Source organism: Odontesthes bonariensis, chromosome 9 (genome assembly GCF_027942865.1).
Source record: "Odontesthes bonariensis isolate fOdoBon6 chromosome 9, fOdoBon6.hap1, whole genome shotgun sequence".
NCBI lineage: Eukaryota > Metazoa > Chordata > Actinopteri > Atheriniformes > Atherinopsidae > Odontesthes > Odontesthes bonariensis.
In genome coordinates, this window is record NC_134514.1 from 260,424 (window position 1) to 284,907 (window position 24,484).

At 49.0% G+C, this 24,484-nt stretch overlaps 1 protein-coding gene across 4 annotated transcripts in view; it reads right to left on the reverse strand.

Moving 5' to 3' along the window:
• Positions 1-24,484, reverse strand: part of dgkd (diacylglycerol kinase delta) — a 37,146-nt gene that overhangs the window by 7,882 nt on the left and 4,780 nt on the right. The window contains exons 2-19 of one of the 4 annotated variants that reach the window (XM_075472670.1): positions 19,142-19,252; positions 17,536-17,616; positions 12,022-12,126; positions 11,367-11,499; positions 10,525-10,631; positions 10,299-10,424; positions 10,096-10,198; positions 9,508-9,670; positions 8,950-9,058; positions 7,773-7,912; positions 7,605-7,689; positions 7,182-7,270; positions 6,991-7,090; positions 3,897-4,212; positions 2,139-2,294; positions 1,721-1,849; positions 1,276-1,351; positions 1,084-1,212 (exon numbers count right to left, since the gene is read on the reverse strand). In XM_075472670.1, the coding sequence (XP_075328785.1) occupies positions 1,084-1,212; positions 1,276-1,351; positions 1,721-1,849; positions 2,139-2,294; positions 3,897-4,212; positions 6,991-7,090; positions 7,182-7,270; positions 7,605-7,689; positions 7,773-7,912; positions 8,950-9,058; positions 9,508-9,670; positions 10,096-10,198; positions 10,299-10,424; positions 10,525-10,631; positions 11,367-11,499; positions 12,022-12,126; positions 17,536-17,616; positions 19,142-19,252 (2,258 nt within the window). Of the gene's footprint in view, positions 1-1,083; positions 1,213-1,275; positions 1,352-1,720; positions 1,850-2,138; positions 2,295-3,896; positions 4,213-6,990; positions 7,091-7,181; positions 7,277-7,604; positions 7,690-7,772; positions 7,913-8,949; positions 9,059-9,507; positions 9,671-10,095; positions 10,199-10,298; positions 10,425-10,524; positions 10,632-11,366; positions 11,500-12,021; positions 12,127-13,811; positions 13,932-17,535; positions 17,617-19,141; positions 19,253-24,484 lie in introns of those variants that run through there. The other 3 variants (XM_075472671.1, XM_075472669.1, XM_075472672.1) reach the window with 3 other exon arrangements.

The following is a 24,484-nucleotide window of genomic DNA, read 5'->3' on the forward strand; positions in this document are numbered from 1 at the left end:
TCTGTCTGCTCTCTTGAGATATTCGGCCATGAAACGGTTTCCTATGGGCAACGTTATACAGGCACAAACTATGCTGTTTATAATTTATTAATTACTGTACACTAGCACTGATAACGTGGAGGTGCGTCGCTTACTTAAAAAAATCCGGGTTACTGTAATTTTGAATTTTTGTCGTAAAGTGGGTGTTACCACAGCCATTATAACTAACAGCCTTGCCACTCTCTATTAAGCCCCATTGTACCGGCTTTTTGTCTGCAGTTCCACCAGAATTCCACTGGGGGCGTCGGTGGAGACCAGAATGAATGGGGCCCAATGGAGCTAGATGCTACAAATGGTCAGTTTCACCTAAGTCTCCTCAAGAGCGCTCAGATTTGAATGTAGTTTCTGAGAGCTCAACATGGGTTTCAAGTCAAAAATCTACTCAACGAGTACCCCTTTGATTTCTTACAGGTTGGCTTCTTGTTGTCCACAACGCGCTAGCATTGTGCTAATGACAGCTGGTCGACCAGCTATGTATGACGTCATATACACTTCAAATCCTTTTTTTAAGCAAATGAGTGGCTCTAAAAATCTAAAACTCAGCCATGGGTATTTTCTAAACATCCTCTTTCGAAAACAACATTCGAATTACTAGAGAAAAAATTATATCTTGAGATAAGGGCACGATAGGGCGTATAGCTCCATAGGACTCCATTCATTCTGGTCTCCAAAATTGAGCGCCCCACGTGGAAAGAGGGTGGAACTGCAACCAAAATCACCTCGTTGGAAACCGGAAATGCACCGTGAGTGGCGTATCTGTACTATTATAGAATCTGTGGTGTTACTGACGTCATCGTCGTGCTACTACCACAGACAGCCCACAGACCTGCTGCCTATTTATTCATTCGGCTAAAATTCAAAAGCAGCCAGACGCCTCTCGAATATCTTTGGAACAGCTCCAAATTACCAACAACAAGCAGGGGTGAGTAGAACATCATGTTATAATGTGAAATCAAGGGCCCAATGTAAAAAAAAAACGGTCTTGTCCTTTAAGGGTTTTAGGGTTAGGGGTCAGGGGATGAATCAAGGGGATTTCTGTTGTACCTGCACTTCTCTGGGTGTTCGTCCCTCTTGTTGTTGAAGTCCAAGGAGATCTTGGCATCCAGCCCGATCCCGAAGTAGTTGTTCATGACACACTTCTCAGTGTAGCAATCCCTGACACACACAGACACACTGAAGTTACTGTGAGAGCACCTGGACGGACAGGTGGTCATCATGCAGGTACAGCAGCCTCACATGTTGTCGGGGTCACAGCTGAACGGGTCGGCGTTGACCAGAAGTCGACTGATGACGGAGCTGCTGGACAGAGAACCTAAAGCACACAAACACACACATCAGATCTGTGACACACACGCAGGTGAACCAACCAGGAGGTGAACCAACCAGGAGGTGAACCAACCAGGAGGTGAACCAACCAGGAGGTGAACCAACCAGGAGGTAAACCAACCAGGAGGTGAATCAACCAGGAGGTGAACCAACCAGGTGAACCAACCAGGAGGTGAACCAACCAGGAGGTAAACCAACCAGGAGGTAAACCAACCAGGTGAACCAACCAGGAGGTGAACCAACCAGGAGGTAAACCAACCAGGAGGTGAACCAACCAGGAGGTGAACCAACCAGGAGGTGAACCAACCAGGAGGTGAACCAACCAGGTGGGGGGCTCTTCTCCGGCTCCTCTTACCTGGATAAAGGATCTTTGTGTTGAGCATGGGCATGTTGTCTCTGCTTCCTGTCTGGACAGGAAGTGATGCGGCGCTGCCCGGAGACGAGCTGCCTTTGCTGATCATCTTCTCACAGGGCGTCTTACTGACTGCAGACACGAGCACAGACAGGTGAGACCTGCTCAGGTGAGACCTGTTCAGGATGAGACCTGTTCAGGTGAGACCTGCTCAGGTGAGACCTGTTCAGGGTGAGACCTGTTCAGGTTGAGACCTGTTCAGGTGAGACCTGTTCAGGGTGAGACCTGCTCAGGTGAGACCTGCTCAGGTGAGACCTGATCAGGTTGAGACCTGTTCAGGTGAGACCTGCTCAGGTGAGACCTGTTCAGGGTGAGACCTGCTCAGGTGAGACCTGTTATGGATCAGCTGTTCCACATTTACCTCGATGGCCGCCACGCTGCCTGGAGCTGTACGACAGATGCAGAGACACCTTTTCTTCGTCCGCATCTTCGTCCTCGTCCTCCTCCACCAGACCCACCTGTTCAGCCCGGCCCAGAGAGAACACCTGCTGGGTTTGAGCGTTCTGCTCGTCCACAGCTGGGACAGAGACACAGCAGCTGTTACACACCTGACCCTAAACACCTGAATCTAAACACCTGAACCTAAACGCCTGAACCTAAACACCTGAACCTAAACGCCTGAACCTAAACATCTGAACCTAAACGCCTGAACCTAAACACCTGAACCTAAACACCTGAACCTAAACACCTGAACCTAAACACCTGAACCTAAACACCTGAACCTAAACACCTGAACCTAAACACCTGAATCCAAACACCTGAACCTAAACACCTGAATCTAAACACCTGAATCTAAACACCTGAATCTAAACACCTGAATCTAAACACCTGAATCTAAACACCTGAATCTAAACACCTGAACCTAAACACTTGAACCTAAACACCTGAATCCAAACACCTGAACCTAAACACCTGAATCCAAACACCTGAACCTAAACATCTGAACCTAAACGCCTGAACCTAAACGCCTGAACCTAAACACCTGAACCTAAACGCCTGAACCTAAACACCTGAACCTAAACACCTGAACCTAAACACCTGAATCTAAACACCTGAACCTAAACACCTGAATCCAAACACCTGAACCTAAACACCTGAACCTAAACACCTGAACCTAAACACCTGAACCTAAACACCTGAATCTAAACACCTGAACCTAAACACCTGAATCTAAACACCTGCATCTAAACACCTGAATCTAAACGCCTGAACCTAAACGCCTGAACCTAAACGCCTGAACCTAAACACCTGAACCTAAACACCTGAATCTAAACACCTGAACCTAAACACCTGAACCTAAACACCTGAATCTAAACACCTGAACCTAAACACCTGAATCTAAACACCTGAACCTAAACACCTGAACCTAAACACCTGAATCTAAACACCTGAACCTAAACACCTGAACCTAAACACCTGAATCTAAACACCTGAACCTAAACACCTGAACCTAAACACCTGAATCTAAACACCTGAACCTAAACACCTGAATCTAAACACCTGAACCTAAACACCTGAATCTAAACACCTGAACCTAAACACCTGAACCTAAACACCTGAATCTAAACACCTGAACCTAAACACCTGAATCTAAACACCTGAACCTAAACACCTGAATCTAAACACCTGAACCTAAACACCTGAACCTAAACACCTGAACCTAAACACCTGAATCTAAACACCTGAACCTAAACACCTGAACCTAAACACCTGAACCTAAACACCTGAATCTAAACACCTGAACCTAAACACCTGAATCTAAACACCTGAACCTAAACACCTGAATCTAAACACCTGAACCTAAACACCTGAACCTAAACACCTGAACCTAAACACCTGAATCTAAACACCTGAACCTAAACACCTGAACCTAAACACCTGAACCTAAACACCTGAATCTAAACACCTGAACCTAAACACCTGAATCTAAACACCTGAACCTAAACACCTGAATCTAAACACCTGAACCTAAACACCTGAACCTAAACACCTGAACCTAAACACCTGAATCTAAACACCTGAACCTAAACACCTGAATCTAAACACCTGAATCTAAACACCTGAACCTAAACACCTGACCCCACACACCTGAACCTAAACACCTGAAGGTTTGACCCACCTTTCTCTGTGTGCTCAATGATCTGTCGGATGGCTTTCTTCAGACTGTTGGCCCTCAGCATCAGCTGCTCTCGAGGTTTAAAGATGGCGGTGGCTACTGACGGGGAGGGGTTGGTCCTTGGTGAGCAGGGGGCGGAGCTTGGTGGGATGTGATGAGGAGGAGGGGGGTGGAACAGAGGAGACAGGACGACGACCTCAAGCTCCTCCTGTTCCTCAGCGATGGTTGGAGGAGGAACCGGAGGGAGCACCGATGAGGCCTGAGACTCCTCGTTTAAAGTCTTCAGGAGAGAGTCGAGTTTCTCCTTCAGCACACCGCACTGCAGCACAAACATGACTCATCAGAAACACAAACACGACTCATCAGAAACAGAAACATGACTCATCAGAAACACAAACATGACTCATCAGAAACAGAAACGACAAACACGGCTCATCAGAAACACAAACATGACTCATCAGAAACACAAACATGACTCATCAGAAACAGAAACACAAACATGACTCATCAGAAACAGAAACGACAAACACGGCTCATCAGAAACACAAACATGACTCATCAGAAACACAAACGTGACTCATCAGAAACACAAACATGACTCATCAGAAACACAAACAGAAACATGACTCATCAGAAACACAAACATGACTCATCAGAAACACAAACATGACTCATCAGAAACACAAACGACAAACACGACTCATCAGAAACACAAACATGACTCATCAGAAACACAAACGTGACTCATCAGAAACAGAAACACAAACATGACTCATCAGAAACACAAACATGACTCATCACAAACACAAACATGACTCATCAGAAACACAAACGACAAACACGACTCATCAGAAACACAAACATGACTCATCAAAAACATAAACATGACTCAACAGAAAACCAAACATGACTCTTCAGAAAAACAAACATGACTCATCAGAAACATAAACATGACTCAACAGAAAAACAAACGTGACTCATCAGAAACATAAACATGACTCACCAGAAAAACAAGCGTGACTCAACAGAAACATAAACATGACTCAACAGAAAAACAAACATGACTCATCAGAAACACAAACATGACTCATCAGAAAAACAAACGTGACTCATCAGAAAAACAAACATGACTCATCATGAAGTCACTTGAGAAGATCATAGTTAAACCTAAATCTAAATAGACAGATGGGAGGGCTTCGAGACCCCTACCAATTTGCATACAAGCAAGGCCGTAGCACAGAGGATGCAGTGGTTTCATTGGTTCACATAATATCTAAACATTTGGACAAACCCAACACGTATGCCAGGGCTCTTTTCTTTGATTTTTCTTCAGCGTTCAACACCATTCAGCCAAATTTACTTCTGTCCAAAATGATTGAGTTTGAGATAAACCCATATATTATTCGCTGGTACTTTTCTTTCCTCACAAACAGGGTCCAGTTGGTTAAGGTAAACAACACTATCTTCTCCCATTACCACCAATGTTCCCCAGGGTTGCATAAGCTCCCCCAGGTTGTTTACCATGTATACCTCTGACTGCACCACCAATGTGCCTAATCAATATCTTCTGAAATACTCAGACGACTCCACGTTAGTGACTCTTTTTACAAAAACAAAAACAAAAACAAAACCTGATGACCACACTCTGTACCAAAGCAATGTGGACTGGTTAATTAAATGGTGTGATGATAACTACCTCATCATCAACACAGTGAAGACAGAGGAGGTAATTTTTGGAAAACCACCCAATCTCCAACTACCCCCAGTTAAAATCCATGACTCAGACATTACTCAGGTCTCAACCTACAAATATCTAGGTGTAATGATTGGCCAAAATCTGACATGGACTGAACGCATAGACATCACATGCAAAAAAAAAATCAACAGCGCATCTATTTCCTGCGAAGGTTACGATCCTTTGGTGCCAGTGCCCAAATAATCTTTTTATTTTTTACATCTGTGATCCAGAGCGTCATGCTTTACTGCAGTACAGCTTGGTATAACAGCCTCTCTGTCAAAGATAAAGCTAAACTTCAACATCAAATCAAAATCTGCTCTAAGATCATTGGGCTGCCCATATCACACTTATTCCAGGAAGCTCACAACAAAAGTATGCTCAGACTGGCCACATGCATCTCCACTGACATCACACACATACTACACCAAGAGTATAGATTATTACCTTCAAATAGGCGTTTTAGAGTTCCCTTCTACAACCGCAACAGACTTAAACATTCCTTCATACATCAATCTATTCTCTTGTTGAATCTGCAGTCTTAAAGCTGTATGTAGTACAATCAGCTCATGGACAATTGTCCTCACCTTATGTATGTCTGTATGTATGCGATGTATGTATGTAATGTGCAATATTGTGCAATAGTCCTGTGATGTTACATGTTTGTCTTGTCCTTCCTTAAACGAGCCTTGTTCAGAGATGCAAAATGAATTTCAGTGAAAACTGACAATAAAGTATCATCAGAAAAACAAACGTGACTCATCAGAAACACAAATGTGACTCATCAGAAACACAAACATGACTCATCAGAAAAACAAACGTGACTCATCAGAAAAACAAACGTGACTCATCAGAAACACAAATGTGACTCATCAGAAACACAAATGTGACTCATCAGAAACACAAACATGACTCATCAGAAAAACAAACGTGACTCATCAGAAAAACAAACGTGACTCATCAGAAACACAAACGTGACTCATCAGAAACACAAACGTGACTCATCAGAAACACAAACGTGACTCATCAGAAACACAAACGTGACTCATCAGAAACACAAACGTGACTCATCAGAAACACAAACAGGACTCATCAGAAACAGCTCAGAGGCATATTATGTCTCATTTGAGGAACATAAACAGGAGGATGTCACCTCGCTTACTTGAATCCAATCAATCAAATTGAGTCCATAGATAATAATATTAGTAAAAAGTCAAACAAAGAGCCCTAAATAACCAAAGCTGTGGTTTGTGTCTGGGGATAAACGTGGACGCTACAGTTGGATAAATAAGACTGAGGAGCCTGGTTGTTTTTCTGAGGGCTGAGTACAGAAAGCCTCTGAAAGGGAAATAAGGGTTGAACCTTTTTGGCCATGGTCTCAGACTCCTCTGAACTCTCCGTGTTCTTCTCATAAGCTTTTCCAACGCGAGCCACAAAGTCCTTCACCGTCTCACAGAGAACCCTGAAACACACCCACAAACAGCCGTTACACAACGTCTGCCGGCCGGGCACTGAGCACGGCGACCACCCCGACCACCCCGAGGACGACTCACCTGGCCGAGGAGATGACCACCGAGTGCTGGTCTGAGGTCAGGATCTTAGACAGGTGAGCCGCCACCGAGTCCTCGTAGGTCAGAATCTGCTGCACCTGCGTCAGAGGAACAAGCCGGTGGTCAGTTTACACGCCTGAAGCTGCTTCTTTAACACTCAGGTGTGTGTCTGAAGCTGCTTCTTTAACACTCAGGTGTGTGTCTGAAGCTGCTTCTTTAACACTCAGGTGTGTGTCTGAAGCTGCTTCTTTAACACTCAGGTGTGTGTCTGAAGCTGCTTCTTTAACAGTCAGGTGTGTGTCTGAAGCTGCTTCTTTAACACTCAGGTGTGTGTCTGAAGCTGCTTCTTTAACACTCAGGTGTGTGTCTGAAGCTGCTTCTTTAACACTCAGGTGTGTGTCTGAAGCTCGCAGGAAGTGACGTCACCTCGGAGTCGTCGCTGCAGTCCTCTGTGACGGTGGAGGAAGAGTGTTGCCGTGGATACTTGGTCTCGTAGACCATGATGCTCCACCTGCAGCGGGGCAGACAGGTGACAGTTTAGGGCCTCACCTGAACCAGCACCCTGCTCTCCACACCTGTCTGACATCAGCTCACCTGTCCAGCATCTTCGTGCTGGCCCGCTCCAGTTTCTCCAGAATCTGAGGGAGCTGCGTGTCGTCATCACAGGCTGAACCCCAGCCCAGAACCCGGGCCAGGTCGTTCCCAGTCCCCAGAGGCAGAACGCCCAGCTGACACTGGAACAGAGGTCGTTTCACAGGTGAGTCAGCTAACACAGGTGAGTCAGCTGCCACAGGTGAGTCAGCTGCCACAGGTGAGTCAGCTAACACAGGTGAGTCAGCTGCCACAGGTGAGTCAGCTGCCACAGGTGAGTCAGCTAACACAGGTGAGTCAGCTGCCACAGGTGAGTCAGCTAACAGTCAGCTAACACAGGTGAGTCAGCTGCCACAGGTGAGTCAGCTGCCACAGGTGAGTCAGCTAACAGTCAGCTAACACAGGTGAGTCAGCTAACACAGGTGAGTCAGCTGCCACAGGTGAGTCAGCTAACACAGGTGAGTCAGCTGCCACAGGTGAGTCAGCTAACACAGGTGAGTCAGCTAACACAGGTGAGTCAGCTGCCACAGGTGAGTCAGCTAACACAGGTGAGTCAGCTGCCACAGGTGAGTCAGCTGGCAGTCAGCTAACACAGGTGAGTCAGCTAACACAGGTGAGTCAGCTGCCACAGGTGAGTCAGCTAACAGTCAGCTAACACAGGTGAGTCAGCTAACACAGGTGAGTCAGCTGCCACAGGTGAGTCAGCTGACAGTCAGCTAACACAGGTGAGTCAGCTAACACAGGTGAGTCAGCTGACAGTCAGCTAACACAGGTGAGTCAGCTGCCACAGGTGAGTCAGCTGCCACAGGTGAGTCAGCTGCCACAGGTGAGTCAGCTAACACAGGTGAGTCAGCTAACACAGGTGAGTCAGCTGCCACAGGTGAGTAAGCTAACACAGGTGAGTCAGCTGCCACAGGTGAGTCAGCTAACACAGGTGAGTCAGCTAACACAGGTGAGTCAGCTAACACAGGTGAGTCAGCTGCCACAGGTGAGTAAGCTAACACAGGTGAGTCAGCTGCCACAGGTGAGTCAGCTAACACAGGTGAGTCAGCTAACACAGGTGAGTCTGCTAACACAGGTGAGTCAGCTGCCACAGGTGAGTCAGCTAACACAGGTGAGTCAGCTAACACAGGTGAGTCAGCTAACACAGGTGAGGCAGCTAACACAGGTGAGTCTTTACCTGTTTGTGGAGCGTCAGAGCGTCGATCTCAGACAGAACCCAGCCGACGCTGCCATCTCCGCCGCACACCAGGATCCGAAACGTGTCAAACTTCTGGAACAAGCGCAGCCTGGTGGAGACAGGTGTAGTTATTCCCCACAGGTGTAGTTATTCCCCACAGGTGTAGTTATTCCCCACAGGTGTAGTTATTCCACACAGGTGTAGTTATTGCCCACAGGTGTAGTTATTCCCCACAGGTGTAGTTATTCCCCACAGGTGTAGTTATTCCCCACAGGTGTAGTTATTCCACACAGGTGTAGTTATTCCCCACAGGTGTAGTTATTCCCCACAGGTGTAGTTATTCCCCACAGGTGTAGTTATTCCACACAGGTGTAGTTATTCCCCACAGGTGTAGTTATTCCCCACAGGTGTAGTTATTCCCCACAAGTGTAGTTATTACCCACAGGTGACTCACCTGGACCGTGCAGTCAAGTGTGTGTGTGTGTGTGTGTGTGTGTGTGTGTGTGTGTGTGTTTATGCGTGCGTGCGTGCGTGCGTGCGTGCGTGCGTGCGTCTCACCCCAGGTGCGGCCCCCCGTTCATCAGGTCGAACACCTGCGCCGGGTTCAGCAGCTGCTTGAAGCGCCGCAGGAACTTCACTCCCTGGTTGTCTCCGCTTTTGGAGTTAACGAAGACCAGCAGAGGGCTGGTGCAGGAGGGGGGGCAGGACGCCTTCCAGAAGCCTGGAGACAGACGGGGGCAGTTACAGGGGCAGTTACACGTGCACACACATAGCCTTCAGTTATCAGGCCCCTCTCTGTGGAACCAGCTGCCAGTTTTGGAGGCAGAGCCTTCAGTTATCAGGCCCCTCTCTGTGGAACCAGCTGCCAGTTTGGGAGGCAGAGCCTTCAGTTATCAGGCCCCTCTCTGTGGAACCAGCTGCCAGTTTGGGAGGCAGAGCCTTCAGTTATCAGGCCCCTCTCTGAGGAACCAGCTGCCAGTTTGGGAGGCAGAGCCTTCAATTATCAGGCCCCTCTCTGTGGAACCAGCTGCCAGTTTGGGAGGCAGAGCCTTCAGTTATCAGGCCCCTCTCTGAGGAACCAGCTGCCAGTTTGGGAGGCAGAGCCTTCAGTTATCAGGCCCCTCTCCTCAGGTCGACCTCACTCACCATCAGAGTCGATGCTGTTCAGCGCCGTTGGTGGAATCACAGACACTTTGCATTGACCCAGAGGACATTTGGACGACAGCTGTTCCTTACAGCCGGAGTGCACCTGCAGAGAGAGGGACAGTCAGCTCACCTGTTCAGAGGTGTGTGTGTGTGTGTGTGTGTGTGTGTGTGTGTGTGTGTGTGTGTGTGTGTGCGTGCGTTACCATAGCTTTACACCACAGACACCTCCAGTCCTGCAGCCGGAGGACGCTGCCACAGGTCTTATCACAGATGTTACACTTGGCCGACACAGGCAGGTTCCCCTCCAGCCACTGGTGAGGCATGGACACCTGAGGAGCACAGGTGAGGGTCAGAGGTCACAGGTGAGGGTCAGAGGTCACAGCTGGAGGCTGCTGCTCTCTGACTGACGTGTGTGTCTGTGTGTCTTACTCCGTCCTCGTCCTCGATGATGTCCTTCCCGATGGAGGCCAGAGTTGTCCACTTACAGTTGTTGGTCGCTCGCACCGCACAGCGCTTGTGAGCCTTAAATTTACACACTGCAGCGCACACACACACACACACACACACACGCACACACACGCACACGGGCAAAAGATAAAGGGATGCAGATTTCTATCAGTTACCTGAGTGACGTAGGCTATAGGCTATCTGTTAGCTTCTTGCTAACATGTTGCTGTAGGCTATAGGCTATCTGTTAGCCTCTTGCTAATATGTTGCTATTAGCCAGAGGCTATCTGTTAGCTTCTTGCTAACATGTTGCTGTAGGCTATAGGCTATCTGTTAGCCTCTTGCTAATATGTTGCTATTAGCCAGAGGCTATCTGTTAGACTCTTGCTAACATGTTGCTATTAGCCACGACTTTGTTGCATTTTTAGTTTTGCTGAACTAGAATCAGAATTGAGGCATCATGTCATGCAGCTAATTTCACCCAAAGGCAACCTGGTCCGGTTTGTGTTTGCAACACAACAAGAAGTCCTGACTGTGGATTATTTTATTGTTATGAGCTATATGCTGAATTAAATAACTTGATAAATAACATTCACATGGCATTTTGTAAGCTACATGTGGTATCTTTTTGTACCTTTTAGTATTTAAGATTATATATAATAAAATAATACAAATAATATAATGTGTTGTTGTGTTGGTGGCGGGGTCAGTCTTTTTTTTGGGGGGTTCGCCCAGAGCGTAACTTTAGCCAGGACCGCCGCTGTGTGCATGTGCGTCTATGTGTGTGCATGTGGATGTTTGCATGTGTGTGCACGTACTGCTACCTTCACAGGAGAGGCCATGGGACGTGACCCCGGACAGCGCCTCCCGGCACACGTTGCAGTAGGTGGGCCGGGCGTGGGAGCAGGCGTACCAGTTGTGCATCCCACTGAAGTGGTCCATGCTGTACTGGGTGGACTGGGAGGGAGGGGGCAGACAGTCAGAGGACGGTACTGGGACTATCTAATGATGTTGGACTGGTTGAACTGGAACTATCTAATGATGTTGGACTGGTTAAACTGGGACTATCTAATGATGTTGGACTGGTTAAACTGGGACTATCTAATGATGTTGGACTGGTTGAACTGGAACTATCTAATGATGTTGGACTGGTTAAACTGGGACTATCTAATGATGTTGGACTGGTTAAACTGGGACTATCTAATGATGTTGGACTGGTTAAACTGGGACTATCTAATGATGTTGGACTGGTTGAACTGGAACTATCTAATGATGTTGGACTGGTTGAACTGGAACTATCTAATGATGTTGGACTGGTTAAACTGGGACTATCTAATGATGTTGGACTGGTTAAACTGGGACTATCTAATGATGTTGGACTGGTTAAACTGGGACTATCTAATGATGTTGGACTGGTTGAACTGGAACTATCTAATGATGTTGGACTGGTTTAAAGTGTTCAAAGGATTCTGGTCCTACCTCGTAGTTCTGCCGGTTCTGGACGCTGCGCAGCGCCGCCATCCATTCCTCCATCTCCTTCCTGTTGTCTGCGCAGAGGATGAGGCGCCTGCAGGGGGTGATCACCTGCAACACAGGTACGCAGCGGGGGGTCAGCACCATGGACAGAAACCTCCTGCTCAGGTCAGGTTTTCAGCTTTAGGCTGCTTTTAACCATCAACTGGGAGACCACATCAGACCAGATCCAGACCACATCATACCAGATCCAGACCACATGAGACCAGATCCAGACCACATCAAACCACCTCAGACCAGATCAGACCACATCAAACCACCTCAGACCACATCAGACCACATCAGACCACCTCAGACCAGATCCAGACCACATCAGACCACATCAGACCACCTCAGACCAGATCCAGACCACCTCAGACCACCTCAGACCACCTCAGACCACATCAGACCACATCAGACCACCTCAGACCAGATCAGACCACATCAAACCACCTCAGACCACATCAGACCACATCAGACCACCTCAGACCAGATCCAGACCACATCAGACCAGATCCAGACAACATCAGACCACCTCAGACCAGATCCAGACCACCTCAGACCACCTCAGACCACATCAGACCACCTCAGACCAGATCCAGACCACATCAGTCTGTTGCTCCGGTTATGTTTGGCAGTCCAGCCACGGGATGAAAGTCCCTCTTAATTTGTGCTTGTTGGACAGCGGTGTATGGGAATGTGATGTACCATGGGTGATAAACTGATGAGAGCTTTGATGACAAAGGGGAGCGCACGACTCACAGAGGACTGGGACACCCCCGATCTGTCTCCAATCTCGCTCTGAAAGATTCCCGTGGCCAAAAACACAAGGGTGCTGAGGACCTGGACGTGTGGTGGAACTGGGTTTAATTGGCGTGTTTCTCTCTGGAGTCGTGGCTCCAGCAAGCTGCATATTTGCAGCAGCACAGTCCTTGGCAATCTAAATCACGATGTCAGCCATTCGTCTGTCTCCGCAGGATATCTACACGGTCTCGGAACACACGCTCTCTTCCAAGAGCCTGACGCACTAAGGCATCCAAAAGTAGAAAGTCAGCCGCTGGTTACGCTTCCCATTGACCTTGTTATATACAGAGTCAGATTAACCTTCAATTAGTGCATAATTTAAGTCAAACAGAATAATGTCAGCATAATTATGGGGTATAATGTATATTTATTTATGTTTGCTTCAAAGTAATTAAATGTACAATCCATTAGTCAAGCAAACTTGATTGGAATAACAGCGGACTATTTTAGGAAACTCCTACGACAGCTCTGGATCACTGTAAATTCTGTTCGTACCTGAAAGAAAACGGAAAATACCAACAGATTGGTGAATGTCCTCTTAAATCACTCGTACGGACGACTTAAGAACAAATCTGTGCGTACGGACGGTTGTTGCATGAGGCCCATTGTTCTGATTACATGCCTGGAATTAAAGACAGCAGTGTGACGTGGACCTCCACTTCCTGTTCAGCTGATTCACAATGAAGCTTCTGTGCCCGCACAAGGAGGCTTTATCCAGCGTTAACGCACACACAGCGTGATCAGAACCGTTTCCTGTTTACGCAACGGCTCACAGACAAACATAAAACATAAAACTTCAGCAGCTTCTGAGTCTCATTAAAAGCTGCATTCATCCATCTCTGAAAGCTCAAACAAGCGGAACATTTGTTTCCCGCTGTCATAGGTGGTGACATCACAGGCTGAAGGATGACATCACAGCCTGAAGGATGACATCAGCCAATCAGACGTCTTACCGTGTTAGTCTGTGAGCTGAACCAGCAGCTGAGATCCAGGTCCACTTCAAAGTTCTGCTTCTGGTTCAGATCTGCTTTATGTTGTGGTCTCCGCTGCTCTGCTCTCCCTCAGTGACTGTCCCTCTTTAGCCCCGCCCACCTCCCCTCTTACCCCCACTTCCTGTCTCACGTCACACCATCACACACACACAGTTATGAGCAGCATCACACATCCTGTCTGCTATAAATACCCCGGGGCATCACACATCCTGTCTGCTATAAATACCCCGGGTCACATGAACTCAGGCTGACACACTCAGCCCCACCCTGCTGTTAGATAACCATCTGCCCCACAAACAGGAAGTGACATCATCCTCTCAGTAACACGGGCCGTTGGTTTCATAGATATGTATAGAATGGCTAGATGTCTCGTCCGCGTTGCTGGGCAACGGAGTGGAACGTCCGCAGATGGCCGCCATCTTACCACAGGCAGCTCTCTCGTTGTGTTGATGGTGAAACATTCAAACATTCAAGACATAACTTGCTTAATTCTCAAACGTTTAGGTTATTATAAACATCAAAGTAGTAAGCTAATTATCACACTACAGACAAAGTCCGTATTTATTTTTTTAAATAAAAACGTAAATATTTCAGGTTTATTTGCCCCATGACTCAACTTTATTTACCCCTTGGGATGACTCCCTCAGGGAAATTCAAGTCCCCAGTAGCTCCAAACACACACATAGGATCTCTATAAATCTAAAATACAGTATAATATAGAAGAATTAATATATCATTAAAATATAATTAATATAGAATAATGTAAAACAAAGTGTAAAAAAAATATAGGCTATACAAGATATACAAAGTAAAGGGAGTTAGATAAAATAAGTTATAGCACTATGGTTGAGTTATTGCCCATATTGCACTACACTTGTGTTAATTACACATTGTATGCACATAGTCTGACCATAAATAGAAAAGATATTGCACAGTAGTGACGTGAATTATTGCACAGATGATACGGATAAATAGAATATCGCACAGGGTCTTTTAGTTTGTAAAATAGTGTAAAATGGTGGAGATTTCTGCGAGATAAGAGTAATAGCGTCAGAGCAGATCACTTACCGTAACTATGGTTACCTCAGGTTTGACTGTCTCCTGGACATCTCACCCTGTGGTAAGATGGCCGACTTCTGCGGACATTCTAAACTCAGACGTAACACATCTAGCCATTCTATACATATCTATGGTTTGTTTAATCTGGATGCAGAGGTTCAGGTTCTGACCGGTTCTGAGAGGTTCTGAAATCCGGTTTGTTCCGTGTAAAACATGTGTAAACCTTTGTCAGTAAAAAGCCTCTGGTCCCATAGGTCATCTCTGTGATCGGGTCACACAGAAACCTAAGGAGTGAGTGGGACTACTTTCAGTGGCGGAGGGATCCAGCACTCTGTGATCGGGTCACACAGAAACCTAAGGAGTGAGTGGGACTACTTTCAGTGGCGGAGGGATCCAGCACTCTGTGATCGGGTCACACAGAAACCTAAGGAGTGAGTGGGACTACTTTCAGTGGCGGAGGGATCCAGCACTCTGTGATCGGGTCACACAGAAACCTAAGGAGTGAGTGGGACTACTTTCAGTGGCGGAGCGATCCAACACTCTGTGATGGGGTCACACAGAAACCTAAGGAGTGAGTGGGACTACTTTCAGTGGCGGAGGGATCCAGCACTCTGTGATCGGGTCACACAGAAACCTAAGGAGTGAGTGGGACTACTTTCAGTGGCGGAGCGATCCAGCACTCTGTGATGAGGTCACACAGAAGCCTAAAGGCGGTAGCATGGTTGCCGCGTCTGTCACGGCGGTGTCGCACCGTGACGTCATAATGACGTTTCAGGCCTGGCGCTTCCCTTGAAAAGACGGCGCAGCGCGTTGTCGTGCACCAGTCGATTTTTGTAACTTGGCGGCGCCGAGCACAACGAACCGGATGGACCGATGTGAGACCGGCTCAGTCAGGAGGTGCGTTTGTACAGGCAGCTGTACGGAACTGCAGTGAAACAGCACAGGGAGCACGTAAACTCCCCAAACTGGTGCACAGAGATGGGCAGAACTTTGGGGAAAGAGGGAGAGTTCTGTAAGAATGTGTGGAAGAAGCTACGGGACAGATACCTGAAGGCAAAGAAGAGGGCAGAGACTCTGTTGATGCCGGGGGCTTCAGACCTTCACCTCTTTTAACTGAATTAAAAAATTAAAATGATCCGAATACTGCAGCAGTATCATTAATTACAGTATTCTTGCTCTTGACAGCGGCATTGTTTTCTTCTCCACTTTCGTGGTTGTAGAGTAGAGGTAACCTTCACGTAGCAGCGACACCTCTGAGACGGAGAAAATTGCAACTACTGGCGCGCAACGACTTGCGCCACTATATAGGGTCCTATGGCGGGCACGAACTCGTGACGTCATCAACACCGCTCGCGCGAGCAGACGCAGCAACCATGCTAGAGCCTTAAGGAGTGAGTGGGACTACTTTCAGAGGCGGAGCGATCCAGCACTCTGTGATGAGGTCACACAGAAGCCTAAAGGGCGGATTATAGTTCTGCGTCTATCGTCTTTACGTGTTGCTTTGCTCTGGTCGCGAACCAATTTTCATGTTATGGTTCTGCAACCTCGGTCTGGAATTTCTCGAGACGCACAGCAGTTTCCCCTCGCGAGAATTTCGGTGGGCGGTGACGAGAACTTTCGGCGGCGCCGGCGGAAGTGTTTATCTTTCCAAAAAAAAAAAAGTGTATGCAAGATATGGATCTGGAGTTGCTCGACATCGAAGAAGAACAGCTTCTTTTATTGGAGTTGGTGAAAATGCAAAGGAGGAAGCCACACAGACAACCGGAAAGGCACACCGAGGACCAATCACAGCCGCTTTTGTCTGCGCACTTCCGTTGGTGGTCTGCGTGCGTCTGTCGCGTAGTCAGGATTTTTCTGAGGTGCACGACAACGCGCGCAGAGCCTCTGCGTGGGGGAGTGGTCAAGATTTTGACGCTCGCAGAGGCTCTGCGTCCAAGCGTCAGAGGCTTTGCGCCTGAAGCATAAATCAGGCTTAAGGAGTGAGTGGGACTACTTTCAGAGGCGGAGCGATCCAGCACTCTGTGATGAGGTCACACAGAAGCCTAAGGAGTGAGTGGGACTACTTTCAGAGGCGGAGCGATCCAGCACTCTGTGATGGGGTCACACAGAAGCCTAAGGAGTGAGTGGGACTACTTTCAGAGGCGGAGCGATCCAGCACTCTGTGATGGGGTCACACAGAAGCCTAAGGAGTGAGTGGGACTACTTTCAGAGGCGGAGCGATCCAGCACTCTGTGATGAGGTCACACAGAAGCCTAAGGAGTGAGTGGGACTACTTTCAGAGGCGGAGCGATCCAGCACTCTGTGATGGGGTCACACAGAAGCCTAAGGAGTGAGTGGGACTACTTTCAGAGGCGGAGCGATCCAGCACTCTGTGATGAGGTCACACAGAAGCCTAAGGAGTGAGTGGGACTACTTTCAGAGGCGGAGCGATCCAGCACTCTGTGATGGGGTCACACAGAAGCCTAAGGAGTGAGTGGGACTACTTTCAGAGGCGGAGCGATCCAGCACTCTGTGATGGGGTCACACAGAAGCCTAAGGAGTGAGTGGGACTACTTTCAGAGGCGGAGCGATCCAGCACTCTGTGATGGGGTCACACAGAAACCTGGGACTACTTTCAGAGACTCACGGTGAAGCTGTTGTTGACGTTCTTGGTGCTGGTCTCGGCCACGCTGGCGTCCGTCAGGTCCACCTCGTCAAAGATGATCGACTGCAGACACACAGAGTTCATCAATAATCACTTGATCAATAATCACTTGATCAATGATCACTTGATCAATGATCGGTTCATCAATGATCGGTTCATCAATATTCGGTTCATCAATAATCGATCCACCCTCCCCCTGGTCCTGGTTCCCCCTCCTCCACCCTCCACCCTCCCCCTGGCCCTGGTTCCCCCTCCTCCACCCTCCACCCTCCCCCTGGCCCTGGTTCCCCCTCCTCCACCCTCCACCTGGTCCTGGTTCCCCCTCCTCCACCCTCCACCTGGCCCTGGTTCCCCCTCCTCCACCCTCCACCTGGCTCTGGTTCCCCCTCCTCCACCCTCCACCTGGCCCTGGTTCCTCCTCCACCCTCCACCTGGCCCTGGTTCCCCCTCCTCCACCCTCCACCCTCCCCCTGGCCCTGGTTCCCCCTCCTCCACCCTCCCCCTGGCCCTGATTCCCCCTCCTCCACCCTCCACCTGGCCCTGGTTCCCCCTCCTCCACCCTCCCCCTGGCCCTGGTTCCCCCTCCTCCACCCTCCCCCTGGTCCTGGTTCCCCCTCCTCCACCCTCCACCCTCCCCCTGGTCCTGGTTCCCCCTCCTCCACCCTCCACCCTCCCCCTGGTCCTGGTTCCCCCTCCTCCACCCTCCCCCTGGCCCTGGTTCCCCCTCCTCCACCCTCCCCCTGGCCCTGGTTCCCCCTCCTCCACCCTCCACCCTCCCCCTGGCCCTGGTTCCCCCTCCCCCTGGTCCTGGTTCCCCCTCCTCCACCCTCCACCCTCCCCCTGGCCCTGGTTCCCCCTCCTCCACCCTCCACCTGGCTCTGGTTCCCCCTCCTCCACCCTCCACCTGGCCCTGGTTCCTCCTCCACCCTCCACCTGGCCCTGGTTCCCCCTCCTCCACCCTCCCCCTGGCCCTGGTTCCCCCTCCTCCACCCTCCCCCTGGCCCTGGTTCCCCCTCCTCCACCCTCCCCCTGGCCCTGGTTCCCCCTCCTCCACCCTCCCCCTGGCCCTGATTCCCCCTCCTCCACCCTCCACCTGGCCCTGGTTCCCCCTCCTCCACCCTCCCCCTGGCTCTGGTTCCCCCTCCTCCACCCTCCACCCTCACCTGGCCCTGGTTCCCCCTCATCCACCCTCCCCCTGGTCCTGGTTCCCCCTCATCCACCCTCCCCCTGGCTCTGGTTCCCCCTCCTCCACCCTCCCCCTGGCCCTGGTTCCCCCTCCTACACCCTCCACCCTCCCCCTGGCCCTGGTTCCCCCTCCACCTGGTCCTGGTTCCCCCTCCTCCACCCTCCCCCTGGCCCTGGTTCCCCCTCCTCCACCCTCCCCCTGGCCCTGGTTCCCCCTCCTCCACCCTCCACCATCCCCCTGGTCCTGGTTCCCCCTCCTCCACCCTCCCCCTGGCCCTGGTTCCCCCTCCTCCACCCTCACCTGGTCCTGGTTCCCCCTCCTCCACCCTCACCTGGCCCTGGTTCCCCCTCCTCCACCCTCCACCTGGTCCTGGTCCCCCCTCCTCCACCCTCCTCCACCCACCTTGCCGGTCTGGGCGTAGTACAGCGTCCTCCCTCTCAGCTTGAAGTAGCGTCTCTTCCAGCGCTGGAACGAGTTAGTCTGTTTCAGCAGGTTTCCCTCCTTCAGCACCGTCTGCAGCAAAGAAAACGCAGATCAGAGACGCTCCACCTGCTCCACCCGCTGAAGCCTTTTCCCGATGAACACCGACTCCGACAACAAGTTCAAAGATATTGTGAAGATTTCCTACAGAATCTACTCGCGGAATGCAAAGATTCTGAGTGACGGGATTCATAGAACCATAGTTACATCCTCAACTTTGGCAGGCTGTAACCGTAGTTACATCCGTAACTTTGGCAGGCTGTAACCGTAGTTACATCCGTAACTTTGGCAGGCTGTAACCGTAGTTACATACGTAACTTTGGCAGGCTGTAACCGTAGTTACATACGTAACTTTGGCAGGCTGTAACCGTAGTTACATACGTAACTTTGGCAGGCTGTAACCGTAGTTACATCCTCAACTTTGGCAGGCTGTAACCGTAGTTACATACGTAACTTTGGCTGGCTGTAACCGTAGTTACATACGTAACTTTGGCAGGCTGTAACCGTAGTTACATACGTAACTTTGGCTGGCTGTAACCGTAGTTACATACGTAACTTTGGCAGGCTGTAACCGTAGTTACATACGTAACTTTGGCTGGCTGTAACCGTAGTTACATCCGTAACTTTGGCTGGCTGTAACCGTAGTTACATCCGTAACTTTGGCAGGCTGTAACCGTAGTTACATACGTAACTTTGGCTGGCTGTAACCGTAGTTACATACGTAACTTTGGCTGGCTGTAACCGTAGTTACATCCGTAACTTTGGCAGGCTGCTTTCGATACTGTTGATCATGGCATTATGAGAAACAGACTCAAAGAGTTAGGATTATCTGGTTTGGTTTTAAAATGGTTTGATTCTTACCTTACCGAAAGAACTTTTAATGTGTTTGCAAACGAGTTCTTCTCCGAAACAGCAGACCTGACATGTGGGGTACCACAGGGCTCGGTTTTGGGGCCGATTCTGTTTTTATTGTATATTCTTCCTCTGGGACAGTTAATTAGCCAGTTCCAAAGTGTCTCCTACCATCTTTATGCGGATGATATCCAGCTGTACTGTTCCTTCAAGAACTCTGAGCTACACAAACTGTCCTCCTTAACCAGCTGCTTGACGAGCATCAAACAGTGGTTAAGTGAAAACTTTCTCCAGCTAAACTCGGACAAGACAGAGACTCTGATCATTGCTCCAGAAAACCGGATCCCACTTATTAGCCACCACATGGGAAGCCTTGGCTCATCCACCCAGTCGAGTCTCCGGAATTTAGGTGTTGCCTTTGATTCAGCCATGTCATTTCAACAACACACAAAAACATTGATCAGGAGCTGCTTTTTCCAGCTGAGGAACATCTCAAAGCTGAGAACCTTAGTGTCAAAGGTGGAACTGGAGATGATCATCCATGCTTTTATTTCATCCCGCCTAGACTACTGTAATAGTCTTTTTACTTGCCTGAGCCAGAAGGATCTTCATCGTCTCCAGGCTGTTCAAAACTCTGCTGCTAGGCTTTTAACCCACACTAAGAAAAGAGCGCACATCACACCGGTTTTAGCTGAACTACACTGGCTCCCAGTCCGTGTCAGGATTCATTTTAAAATTCTAGTGCTCACTTTTAGAGCTCTGAATAATCAGGCCCCTGCCTATATTTCTGAGCTGCTGACACTTTATAATCCTGCACGTTCTTTAAGATCCTCTGACAAATGCCTGCTGGTCATTCCGCACACGCACTTTAAAACCAGAGGGGATCGAGCCTTTCAATCAGTGGCCCGAGCCTGTGGAACGCACTGCCACTTTCTTTGCGCACTTTAAACTCTGTGGAGCCTTTTAAAAAGCAGCTGAAGACCTTGCTGTTTAGACAGACTTTTAGTTAAGGTGAAGGTTTTTTATGACATTTTGTTTTATGTTTGATGTTGTGTTTTGATGTGTATGTGTAGCTGTGTGTTCAGTGTTTTTTTGTTTTGTTTTTTCCCTTGTTTTTTTATTCTGATCTCACTGTGAAGCACTTTGTGAATCCTTTTCTGCGAAAAGTGCTATATAAATAAATTTTACTTACTTACTTACTGTAACTGTAGTTACATCCGTAACTTTGGCTGGCTGTAACCGTAGTTACATACGTAACTTTGGCTGGCTGTAACCGTAGTTACATCCGTAACTTTGGCAGGCTGTAACCGTAGTTACACCCGTAACTTTGGCAGGCTGTAACCGTAGTTACACACGTAACTTTGGCTGGCTGTAACCGTAGTTACATACGTAACTTTGGCAGGCTGTAACCGTAGTTACACCCGTAACTTTGGCAGGCTGTAACCGTAGTTACACCCGTAACTTTGGCTGGCTGTAACCGTAGTTACATCCGTAACTTTGGCAGGCTGTAACCGTAGTTACACCCGTAACTTTGGCTGGCTGTAACCGTAGTTACATCCGTAACTTTGGCAGGCTGTAACCGTAGTTACACCCGTAACTTTGGCTGGCTGTAACCGTAGTTACATCCGTAACTTTGGCAGGCTGTAACCGTAGTTACATACGTAACTTTGGCAGGCTGTAACCGTAGTTACATCCGTAACTTTGGCAGGCTGTAACCGTAGTTACATATGTAACTTTGGCAGGCTGTAACCGTAGTTACATACGTAACTTTGGCAGGCTGTAACCGTAGTTACATACGTAACTTTGGCAGGCTGTAACCGTAGTTACATACGTAACTTTGGCTGGCTGTAACCGTAGTTACATCCGTAACTTTGGCTGGCTGTAACCGTAGTTACACACGTAACTTTGGCTGGCTGTAACCGTAGTTACATCCGTAACTTTGGCTGGCTGTAACCGTAGTTACACACGTAACTTTGGCTGGCTGTAACCGTAGTTACATACGTAACTTTGGCAGGCTGTAACCGTAGTTACATACGTAACTTTGGCAGGCTGTAACCGTAGTTACATCCGTAACTTTGGCAGGCTGTAACCGTAGTTACATCCGTAACTTTGGCAGGCTGTAACCGTAGTTACATCCGTAACTTTGGCAGGCTGTAACCGTAGTTACATATGTAACTTTGGTTCCATTTCATCCCTCCTGACCGCCAGAGGGCGGAGCTGAAAGAAATGAATAACTAATACCAGCAACATCACCAGGAATCCAGAGCAAAGACCTCACTGAAAAGGCTCAGAGGACCCTGGCAGCAGGACCTGATCCAGAGGATGAGGGGAGGCCACATTAACCCAGTAAAAACTGGTCAATGTGCTCAGGGAAGCTTCCATCAGAACCCCTCAAGCTGCCCAGGAAGCGGAGACGCTCCTGGTAGAGTGCGCCTTCACACCGACGGGTGGGGAGCAGCGTCCCGCGGCGTAGGCGTTGCTTGGGAAGAGGACAACCTACCCTAGGGCCTCCATAACACAAGAACACGCTGACCCTCTTTGCTGAGACAATAGCCAACAAAAAGGAAGTCTTACATCAGAGCCAGCTGAGGTCCGCCTGCACCAAAGGCTCGAATGGAGAGTGGCACAGAGCTTCAAGCACCGAGGGCAGATCCCAAACTGGTGCCCGTGGAACCATCGGCGGGTGCAACCAATGAGCACCACACATAAAAAGATAAACTAGATTATGGCTCCCCACGGTACAGCCCTCAAAGCCAGCATGATTAGATGAAATGGCCACTACATACACCTTAAGTGTTGAAGGAGAGCGGCCCTCATCAAGAAGATACTGGAGAAACTCCAGGACAGTGGACACATCACAGGTGACTGGATCATCATCAGAACACCACTGGGAAAACAGCCGCCACCTGTCTTCATATTACTGGCGAGTAGAGGGTACCCTGGCACTCAAAAGGGTGCGTCTGACGGGATCCGACTTTCCTGTCAGCAGCTGCTCAAGCCGTCCGGCGGACACACCCACAGTCGGAGGCGTTGAGGACTGGGGTGCCATAGCAGTCCCAACTGAGACAGCAAATCCCTCCTGGTCGGAAGACACCACAGGATGCCGTGACACGGACTGTTGAGCGGGAACCATGGCCGTAACATCTTGTGGCCCTCCCCGGCAACCCTCCGAAGAATAGGCCAAATCAGAGACAGGGGTGGAAAAGCGTACAGGAGGACTCCTGGCCAAGGATGCGCCAATGCGTCCTGGCCCAGTGCACCTGATACCCCCGTAAGGGAATACCATTGAGGACATTGAGTCGACTCCTCTTTGGCGAAAAGGTCTACCTCTGCCCGACCAAAGAGGTCCCAGATCCTGAGCACTACGTCGCTGTGGAGGGACCACTCTCCCCTGGTAAGTACACTGCCTGCAGGGTGGACAGGCGAGGAGAGGCCCATTCCAGGAGATCTCTGGACACTTCCAGAAGCTGCGCTGACCTGGTGCCACCTTGATGGTCGATGTGGTAGATCGCAGAGGTGTTGTCTGACCGAATCAGAACATGTTTCCCCTCCAGGTGGGCAAAAAGTGTCTGAGAGCCAAATAAACCAAACAACAATGTAGAGGCTAACACAGGTAGCTCAACGCAAAATAGAGTGAGAGGTTAGCTAAAATCGGGAGAGGGGGCGAGACGTTACCGTCACCAATTAAAGCGAAACAATAACCGCAGAGAGGCTAACAGGAAGCTAAGCTCCAGTGTGTGCATCACAACACAGTGATCAGAAACTGTGAGTCGGGAGGGGAGGCGCAGACGCCATCATCACCAACAAACAGGATTACCTTGACCGAAGAGCAACCCTCGGAGGGCGAAACACCGCTGCTCCAGCCAACAGGCAACCGGGCGTCCAATGACGGTGAAATGATCAGGAAAGGCTGATGCCCTGGAAAGCCAACCGCACGCGAGAAAAAAAGGCCTCTGATTGATCATCCGACATGTCACAGGTGTGACTCTGTTGGTGTTACTACTCGAACATTCAGTGCTTTCAGCACCGCCCCCTGGTGGTCAGGAGGGATGGTAAACATCTCAAGATATTTACCAACGCTGACCCTCTTTCTGACCCGGTTTCTGGTTTCGTCATCAAATCATTAAAAAAAAAAAAAGCATGAAAATCATTACTCAATGATCTTAATGCTCATTGTTTAACTGGTATTATAAATTCAAATAAATATGTTTACTTAAGAAACTGAAGAATTTGTTATAATGACAGAGTGAAATTACTTGTATTGAATCTATTCTTTTATTGTTCCACAGGAAAAACCTCAAATGACCAAACTTACAGATGCAGAGCCGTTATTAGACGTGTTATTACCTCCCAACCATGACGCTGTGACTCAGAAACCTTCAGTTCGACCGAAGGTTTTAAAATCAATATTTC